Source organism: Sciurus carolinensis, chromosome 7 (assembly GCF_902686445.1).
Source record: "Sciurus carolinensis chromosome 7, mSciCar1.2, whole genome shotgun sequence".
Taxonomy (NCBI): Eukaryota; Metazoa; Chordata; class Mammalia; order Rodentia; family Sciuridae; genus Sciurus; species Sciurus carolinensis.
In genome coordinates, this window is record NC_062219.1 from 113,911,563 (window position 1) to 113,920,913 (window position 9,351).

Consider the following 9,351-nt stretch of genomic DNA (forward strand, 5'->3'; position numbering starts at 1 on the left):
CTCTGTCTCCGCCACGTTCTGGCCCTCACCCCAAACGCCCACAAAGCCTGTGGTTCCTGGCGGAGGAGCAGGCTTCGCCACCGCGTCCCCAGGACTTTGTTCTCCCTTATCGCCCGGACCTCCTGGCCTCTGGTGTTAGTTGAGAGGTCAACAAGTTGAGAAGTCTGCTGTGGCCGTGGTCCAGGGGAAAACACAGGAACAATGGCGCATGGTGTACCGGGACACCTGGCTTGGGGTCATGCTTGCCAGGGCAGGGAGGCAGGGACTCGGCCACATGCAGGGAGTATAAAGGAGGAGTGCTGAGTCTCCAGGGCAGTGTGACTGAGGAGGTCAGAGTGGCGCTCCCTCAGTGACCAGCTGGCAGTCGGCATCATGAAGTGGATGGTGGTGGCCTTGCTCTGCCTCCAGGTCCTGGAGGTGTCAGCTTCACCTGTCAAGTGAGTGTGGGCCTGGCTGTGGGTGCAGGTCACTCAGGGAAGCCTGGAGGGCTGCAGGAGCAGCTGAGTCAGGGGACAGCAGCTGTGTGCAAGCTGGAATCCCTGCTGGGACCAGGGAAGGCTGCCCTTGCTGGTGCTGGGCAGGGCTCAGCGGGGAGCAGAGGAGCCTGGCCTCAGGGGCTTCTAGGGAAGGGAGAGGCACCATCCTCCCCGACTGAGGAGAGGAGGCGGTCCTGAGACAGAGTAGGGGGACTGTGCCCTCGCAGGCCCCTGCAAGGAGCGTGTGGTTTCTTCCTTCAGACAGAACCACCCTCTCCAGAGAAGGAGTAAGGCAACCCTCCTAGAAGTTTCCTGAAGACCCCAATTTACCAGCAGATGCCCAAATCACATTAGCACCAACACCAATACCTGTAAATCTCTAGAAGAGGAGGTGGTGAAAATCAGGGTGGAGCAGGTGGGCTGGCTCAGGGGACAGTGGGACCCCAGCCTGCCACTCTGCCTGCTGTGCCACGGGGAAGGGTGCAGTGGGCCCTTCCTGTATGCAGCTTTATATCCACTCAGGCAGTCAACTCCGCATGGAAAATACTAGGAGCGATGCTGTTCCCTGGCTCCCTGGTGTGTCCTATGGGCAGTACCAGGCGCCAGAGTGCACCCGGGAAGGGACTCTCTTTGGGGTGAGCTTTGCTGACCCTGAGGTCTATTTCATTGTCCCATTTTCCTGGTTCTGGTGATGGCACCCAGGCCAGGCAAAAGGAAGGCAAAGGTCCTCCCACTGAGTCACATCCCAGACCTGAACCTGAAACAATGATGCAACAAATATAACCAGAAGTCCTGGGAAGTGAAAGCCCCAGGGTCCAAGTCCCTCTCCCCTTCCTGGGTAGAATTTGCAGGCTGGTTGAGAGCAGAGGCTCAGGGCAGGAGAAGGACCCTGAGATGGGGTGAGGGCAGGCACTGGGGGAAGTTCCTTGTTCCCCGAATCTTGGGGCAGGCGCTGAATGAGGTATGGAAGAAAGAGAGAGGGGAAGACAGGAGAGGAAATGGAAGAGAGGGGGCGGGGAACAGCGGGGAGAGAAGAAAGGAGACTGGAAGGTGGGAGGAGGAGGCCCAGCCCTGACACTCAGCCTCCCTAGGGTCCCCCTGAAGAAGCTGAAGACTATGCGTCAGACCATGAGGGAAAAGGGCTTGCTGGAGGAGTTCCTGAGGACCCACAAGCACGACCCGGCTCAGAAGTACCACTTCAGCGACTTCAGCGTGCTCTATGAGCCCATGACCTACATGGATGTGAGTGCTGGTGCTGCCAGGTGTCCCTGTTTCTGCTGCCCAGGGCTGTCCCTGTGCACCTACCCTGAGGCCACTCCCTTCTGCCAGTGCTGCCAGCCTGGGGGTCCCCACTGTGAGTGGCTCACTGGGCAGAGCATGGGGAGGGTCCCCTGGGGTCCTGGCAGCTGACTCACAGAGACCATGTGGCTGCCCTGGGCAGGCAGGCACTGAGGCCTGTGGGTTTGGGGCCTGGCTTGTGGTGCCACCCCAGGGCTGGGCTGTGCCTCCTGCTGTGCCAGGAGAAGCCTGGGCCTGCATCCCTCCCTTGCTACCAGCCTGCCCATGGCTCCCCAGGCTGCCTACTTTGGTGAGATCAGCATCGGGACTCCACCCCAGAACTTCCTGGTCCTGTTTGACACCGGCTCCTCCAACCTGTGGGTGCCCTCCATCTACTGCCAGAGCCTGGCCTGCAGTGAGTGCTGGGCTGGCCAGGGAGGGCCCGTGGGCAGGGCCGGGCACTGGCATCTGAGGGATGCAGGCAGGGAGGGCTGCTCACTCCTGCAGAGGACCAGGGACTTGTGCAGGGTACAGGCCTCCACTAGCCAGAGGGAGGAGGCTGGCCCTGCTCTCAGGTGGCCCCCTGCCTTGCCCATGGTCAGGAAGCACCCCTTGCTCTCTGCCCCCACCTCACCCCTCCGGGTCACCCATCCTCCCTCTTGCTGGCTCAGGGACTGCTAGTCCCCTCCTGGAGACAACTTCCCCTGCAGGCCTCCCACTCCACTCTGCCATTCACTGAGTTGTCCCTGAGTGTCTCCCAGGGCCTGGACAGAGCCAAGCTGGATCTGGTCCCTGTCCCGGAGTCCTTTTGGGAGACAGAGGATCAGCATTTCCTAGCTGCCCTGGTTCCTGCCAAAGCCTTGTGGCAGACATCTCTGGTGCATGGGGACCCTCCTGGGGCACACCCATGCCACCTCCGCATCCAGTATGCCCATGGCCTGGGTGGATGGGGATTGGGAGTGGGTGGGTTCCTCTAGTTTCCACTGGGCTCTGTGCCAGGTTGTGGTGGGAAGAGACTGAGGAGCAGTGTGGGGTGCCCTGCCTCAGGCAGGTCATCATCCGGGCCTCCAAGGTATCTGTAAAACCTGGGCTTTGGGGCCAATGGCTTCCAGGTAGTATGAGCCAGGGGCCAAGATGTCAGCCCCTGCCTTGGTGACCCAGGTGGGTGCTGGAACCTCAGGGTGGAGGACAAGGCAGAGGGACAGGTGGGGTGTGGCCGAGGAGCCTGAGAGCCAGGCAGCGTCGTCTCAGCTGGGGCCTCCCTCCTCCCTCCGCAGCCACACACCCTCGCTTCAACCCCAGCCAGTCCTCCACCTTCTCCACCAACGGGCAGACCTTCTCCCTGCAGTACGGCAGTGGCAGCCTCACTGGCTTCTTCGGCTACGACACCCTGACTGTGAGTGCTCTGCCCCCCCCCACCCTGGATGAGGGCTGAGAGGGCGGGCACTTCGGTGTGACTCCTCAGTCCCCTGGGGCCCTCCTGGGCCAGGCACGGGCGGCCTCCTGCACCAGACAGACGTGGCGCTCTGCAGTGGGAGCTGGACACCTGGATGCGGAGGTCTGGGCATGGTGGCGACAGCCAAGGAGGCTGCTCAGAAGAGAAGGCGGCTCAGGGAGGCCTGTGGGAAGTGGGGAGGGGCCAGAGGAGGAAGGACAAGGACCACGGAGGGGTGTCCGGGACATGGGGCTGGAGGACATGGAGGCAGTCAGGGGTGTCACCTCCCCTACACCTTGTCCTCTATCCCACAGGTGGAGAGCATCCAGGTCCCCAACCAGGAGTTCGGCCTGAGTGAGAAAGAGCCGGGGACGAATTTTGTCTATGCGCAGTTCGATGGCATCATGGGCCTGGCCTACCCTGCCCTGTCCATGGGGGGCGCCACCACAGCCTTGCAGGGCATGCTGCGGGTGGACGCCCTGTCCAGCCCCATCTTCAGCGTCTACCTCAGCAAGTGAGAGACGGCCCTGTGGGTCCCTACCTAGTGCCATGTCCCAAGACCTGGACACCTGAGGCCCAGGGCTGGGGGCGTGGAGGCTTCCCAACAGTGGGTACCTGGGCCTCACCTCTCCCAGAGCCTGGCCTCCTGGCCTTTGACTCTCCCGCCCCCTGCCCCTGTCCCAGCCCACTTGGACGTCCCTTTGCTCTTCTTGGCCAGGATGGTCCACACTTCTACATCCTGAACTTTCTTTTGTGTGTTGTTGCTCTGTTACCCCAGGTCTTGGGCCTGCCTCCTGCTCTGGGTCCTGAGAGCCCACTGCCTGTCCTGTGCTTCTCTCCATATGCTGACTTGCTGTCCCCTCTCCTCCATGTGTCTCTAGGTAGCCTGGAGTCTTCCTGTCTAGGCCCTCGTCTGGCACCTAACCAGTTTTCCTCCCTCCCAACAAGCAGGCCAGGTCATCAGTTTCCTGGACCTGACTTTTCTCCCTTCCTGTCCAGCATTCTTCCCCTTTACTGTCTGAGTCTTTTCCATATTCTTGCTGTGGCTTGGTGTCCTCAACCAGTTGTCGGCAGTATGACCCTGTTACTCACACTTGGGACCTTTTTCTGGTGTACACTCCATGCGTAACCCCAGGAGTGCCCCCTTCTGCTACTGCTAAGAGGAGGCTCTGGAAGAATCCTGGCCTGCCTTGCCCTCCCCTCCACCAAGCCCTGCCCCTGTCCACTTCCAGCAGGAAAGGAACATGTTGGGTTTGGGTGGGGCTCCTGGTGACAGGGTCCCCCATGTCATGAAATCAAAGGTAGAAGAGCCCAGTGTGTTGGGATGGGGCCGCAGGGAGAAGTTGCCCTTGAATAGTGTGTTGTGGGGTGCATCACTCAGGATTCTGGGGGACACAGTGTCCTGTCCTCAGGGAACTCCCTCTGAATCCAGGGAAGGCTCTGTTTCCTTGTGAAGGTGACTGCTCAGCTTGGACACCTTGTTCTTGGTCACTCCCTCACTTCCCCTTTCCTGTGTGTCCTGCAGCCAAGAGGGCTCCGAGGACGGTGGAGCAGTGATCTTCGGGGGCGTGGACGACAACCTGTACACGGGGGAGATCTCCTGGGCCCCTGTCACGCGGGAGCTCTACTGGCAGATCGGCATCGAGGAGTGAGTGTGGGGTGGGGGTCCCAGGGACTTGCTTGGACTGGGCTTCCTGGCACCCATGGCTCTCACATCCAAGTCTGCTGGGGTCTGGGACAGAGGACGCCTGGGTCCTGCCCTTACCCAGAGTCACCGGTGGCCTCTCCAGAGGTACCAATGCTGGCTCTGGCCAAGGGTAGGCGTGGGCACATCTGGGAATTCCACACACTGGAGAAGGTCTTGTCCCTAACTCCCACAGGACCTCTCAGATTAGAAACTGAGGTGTATGGGACCAAACTCATGGACAATTTTTCCACAGCCTTTATGAAATGTGGTCGCCGTGGTTTTCAGTGCTTCTGGAAACTTCCTTGAACTTTTAAGACATAGATTCCAGGGCCCCTTAGGTGTCCTAGTGTTGACTCAGAGACTGTGAGGCAGGGGACTAGCTGCACTGGTGTCTGTGGTCCCCATCTGCATCGGGTGTGGCCGCCGCTCAGTGTGGGAAGATCTTCCCCGGCCGCCCTTACCTGGCTGGTTCAGGCTGCCTTCTTCTTGCCATTCAGGTTCTATGTTGGGGAGGAGGCTTCTGGCTGGTGCTCCCAGGGCTGCCAGGCCATGGTGGACACAGGAACCTCTCTGCTTGTTGTGCCCAAGAAGCACCTGAGTGCCCTTCTACAGACCATTGGGGCCCAGGAGGATGAGTATGGACAGGTAGGTGTCACATGGATATCCCCTGCCCAGGAGAGGTCAGTCTAGAGCCATTTGTAGTTTTTCCTGGGACACAAAACTAGCATGGGGACCCCTGAAAGTGGGGATCCCGACACCAGGGCTCCTGGACAGCACAGGGCTGGAGACTGGTTAATGTGGAGCCGTGATCCAGGTGCTGAGGGATGTGGGAGGTTACTGCCAGGCAAGAACTCCTTCTGTGCTGCAGTGCACTCAGCAAATCAGATGAAACACTGGCTGGGGTTTCAGGTTAAAATAATGTGACTGCAATGTGCTGCCAAGAAGTGAGTAACAAGGGACAACCCTTCAGGACACACCTCTCTCTACTCCATCAGCCTTACCCCTTGCTCCCATGTGTCCTGTTGAAGGACAGGGTCACCCAAGTAGACCTCCCCATAAGTGAGGAGTCCAGGTCCACTTTTCCTGTGTACATGGCTGCAGGTGTTTAAAGGACACCACAGGGAAAGGGCAGTGTCCCCTCTCTCAGAAGGGCCAGGCAGGCAGGAGGAGCGTCCTTGATGTGGAACATTCCCAGGTCTCCCCACATGTCACCCACTCTAACTGCACATGTGGGACCCAGGAGGCGTCTACACAGCACCTGTCCTGAGCTGTGCCCTGTGGTCCAGAAGCAGGCCTGGGGCTCACATGGGCCTGGGTGCTCAGCAGCTGCACAGCAGGTGCTCTTGGGAGGGAAATGAGGGACCTGGGCTGTTGTGCTCTGCAGTTTTTCGTGAACTGTGCTGACGTCCAGAACCTGCCCACCTTCACCTTCGTCATCAACGGTGTGCAGTTCCCTCTGCAGCCCTCCTCCTACATCCTCAACGTAAGTCCTGCTACCTGGGGCTGAGCCGCCTGGGCGGAGGACCAGGTGCAGAGAAACGCTCCCCTGGCCCTGTGCCATTCCTCGTGCCACCTCGGATGATCCCCACTAGAAGAGCGTCCCCCATGATCATGCGGTATCTTAATTAGCAGCAAGGGACTGTGTCTAGGGTTAGCCACTGTGAAGCCCGGGGCCTAGGGGCCTAGGGGCCTAGGCTGTCCGTCACGACGTCACAGCCTTTGATGAGGGAGATTCTCATTGTGTTTGAGGAATGAAACCTTGGAGGTTCAGAGAGGTTAAATAGCTGATCCTGGGATGACAGATGATGAGGGAGAAGGGAAGGCTGAATCCAAGTTGACCTGCCTCTGAGCCTTGGTGACCATGTTGACCTGCTGCACTTCAGGTGCAGGGGGGCCTGTGGGAAGAAGAGTTTCCCGCCATCGGGACAGGCCCATGCAGCCTGAGTTGAGCAATTTGAGATCCCTTCCCAGCAGCCCCACCTTGGATAATCAGCTAATTTAGGAGCCCTCGGGGTTACTCCATAAGTGTGCCCATGACCCAGGGTTCAGGGCCGAGCAGTGCCCAGGCCAAGTGTGGCCAAAAGAATGAGCGCTGCCTTTGTGTGTTGAGCAGGAGGATGGCTACTGCTCCGTGGGACTGGAATCCATTGATCTGTCATTGGAGGATGGCCAGCCCTTTTGGATTCTTGGGGACGTCTTCCTCAGGTCCTACTATTCCATCTTTGACATGGCCAACAACAGGGTGGGCTTTGCCACTGCTGCCTAGTGTTGCCCCCTGACCCCTGCACTCCCGTCCTCCCTTCGGCCCACATTGCAGGGGCCCTGTGTCCTTCCTCTCTACATTCTGCCTTCCTTTGTGGGCCTTCTCTAGTAATAAACAGTTTCCCATATTAGGAGCCATTGTATCTGGAGTGTTATTGTGGCCTAAATGGACCCTGGACCATGGATAGGGGAGTATGGGAATCAGGGCAAGTCTCACTGTGATGGATATGCGAGGCCATGAGTTTTCCTGGGGTCACTGAGATTCCATGACATATTGGCCTAAGGTCAGGCTTGGCGTTCGCCCTGTTTCCCTCAGTTGTTGGAGTGTCTTCACAGCTTCCTCATATGTGGTGACAGTGGTAAAGGTCCCCACTCTAACAACCTGAGATACTTGGCTGGTCCACTTTATGAGCCTACAGCTACCTCTGACCCCAGGACCCACAGGCATGTCCACTGGCAGTGTGACGGGGGCACACTTGCAGACCTAGCTGTGTGTCTCCTCACCTCTTAGACAACATTGGCCAGAATTTTCTGAAGATTCCGGACACCTATGCACACTTGCAACCTTCATGGTGTCCTTAAGGGAGGAGGATGTGCCAGAAACTCTTTGTAGGAGGCTCCTGGAGGCTGGGGCTGAGTTGGGCAGATTGCATTTACCTTGACTCCTATGTCCAGGACTTCCATTTGAGGAGGGCTGACCCTGAACTACGGACATGGAGATTGTTCCTGACTCCCATGGAGATCAGCCCACTTGCTCTAACCAACTCAGATCTCACATTCAGAGGCCCAAACAAAGTAGCCTCTGGCTTTGGATACAAAACAGGTAGTTGAATAAATGGTTCACATCAGTTTCACCTTCAGTAAAGTCACTCTAAGGCAGGAGGTCCCAAATTGAAAGTCTTGTAATGTCACCCTCCTGCTCTTTGTCCTGTGTGTGTGGCCACTACTTACACTTCCCTGATGTGAGAGGAGGGAGAAGAGGATGGGCAGGTGTCTCACCCAGCTCTCTGACTTGTGTAGAGTACCATCCCTGGAGGTGAGGACAGTGGCTAGGGAGGATGCTGACAGATACTGACTAGTTATGGTGTGTGGACAGAACCACAGACACAGGGTCCTTCTCAAGGCATGACCAGTGACCTGTGCTCAGTTGCCAGGATTATGAAGCAGAGAGGGCCACCCATGGGCAGTGCTTCCATATCCTTCTTCTCCCCTACTCCCTTTCACCTCTTCTCCCTTCGTATTCTTCTTTAAGAATGTGAGTTTTACCTGTCAAACTCTTCAGACCTGATACATATTATAAATCAGATGAACCTAACAGATATTCACAGATCATTCATCCAAAAAGATCTGAATTCATTTTCTTCTTATCTGTTGCTTCAATGTTTTGCAAAATATATTTTTAAAAGGAACAATGAAGTCTTAGTAAATAGGTAAAATTCTATGAAATTCTTTGTGTCTTAAGAGATCACAATAAAATGAAATTAGAAATCTTGAGAAAGAAAAAATGAAAGAAATGATATAAAACCATCTAGATTCAGTAATACAGTTTTGACTGATCAATGGATCATAGAAAAAATTCAGGGGAGAAATGTTAAAATTCTTACAATCCAGACAGAGATGCAGCCCATTAGAATCTGCTGGATTCTATGAAGGCCATTGGGAAAGGAAAGTCACAGCCATGAGGGCCTTCCTAAGAAAATAGAAAGATTCCCAATACAGAACCGAATGATGAATCCAAAACTATGGAAGGAAGGAAATACTGAAGATCAGAGCTGAAACTCATGAAGTAGAGAATAAATTTGTAAAAGTATGAAGGATCAATGAAGAAGGCATTGGTTCTTTGAAATGATAAACAAGACTTATCTATCATCCCTCAGCCACACTAACCAAAAGAAAGAGAAAGAAAGCCCAAATTCATAAAATTAGAACCAAAAAAGGAGATATTCTCACAGACATCACAGAAATCCTGACAATCATTGTGAACTAATCAGAAAACTTCTCATCCCCTAATTTGGAAAATCAAAGAGCAGTTGAGTTTCTAAACATACATGACCTACCCAAATGAATGTAAAAATGAAATGGACACATAAGAAGCAATGATACTGAAACAGTAATGAAAAAACCTTCCACTAAGGAACAGCCCTGGACAAGGTGGATTCTACACTGAGTTCCACCATGCTTGTAAACCATGAAAGCCAATGCTTCTCAAATTA

General features: G+C 55.7%; 1 protein-coding gene across 1 annotated transcript; it reads left to right on the forward strand.

Annotated features, from left to right (window-relative positions):
• Positions 1-326: 326 nt before the first annotated feature.
• Positions 327-7,219, forward strand: LOC124988730 (gastricsin-like). The gene is made up of 9 exons (XM_047558459.1): positions 327-437; positions 1,568-1,718; positions 2,052-2,169; positions 3,032-3,150; positions 3,504-3,703; positions 4,715-4,837; positions 5,374-5,521; positions 6,261-6,359; positions 6,990-7,219. The coding sequence occupies exons 1-9, from the start codon at positions 373-375 to the stop codon at positions 7,140-7,142; spliced, it is 1,176 nt and encodes a 391-aa protein (XP_047414415.1). The 5' UTR covers positions 327-372; the 3' UTR covers positions 7,143-7,219.
• The last annotated feature ends 2,132 nt before the right edge of the window (positions 7,220-9,351 follow it).

Excerpts from the sequence above, each read along its gene's own strand:
- LOC124988730 (XM_047558459.1), top strand. The coding sequence starts at position 373 with ATGAAGTGGATGGTGGTGGCCTTGCTCTGCCTCCAGGTCCTGGAGGTG. Across the intron at positions 4,838-5,373 it reads TGGCAGATCGGCATCGAGGA|GTTCTATGTTGGGGAGGAGG; the intron begins GTGAGTGTGGGG and ends CTTGCCATTCAG. Across the intron at positions 5,522-6,260 it reads AGGAGGATGAGTATGGACAG|TTTTTCGTGAACTGTGCTGA; the intron begins GTAGGTGTCACA and ends TGTGCTCTGCAG.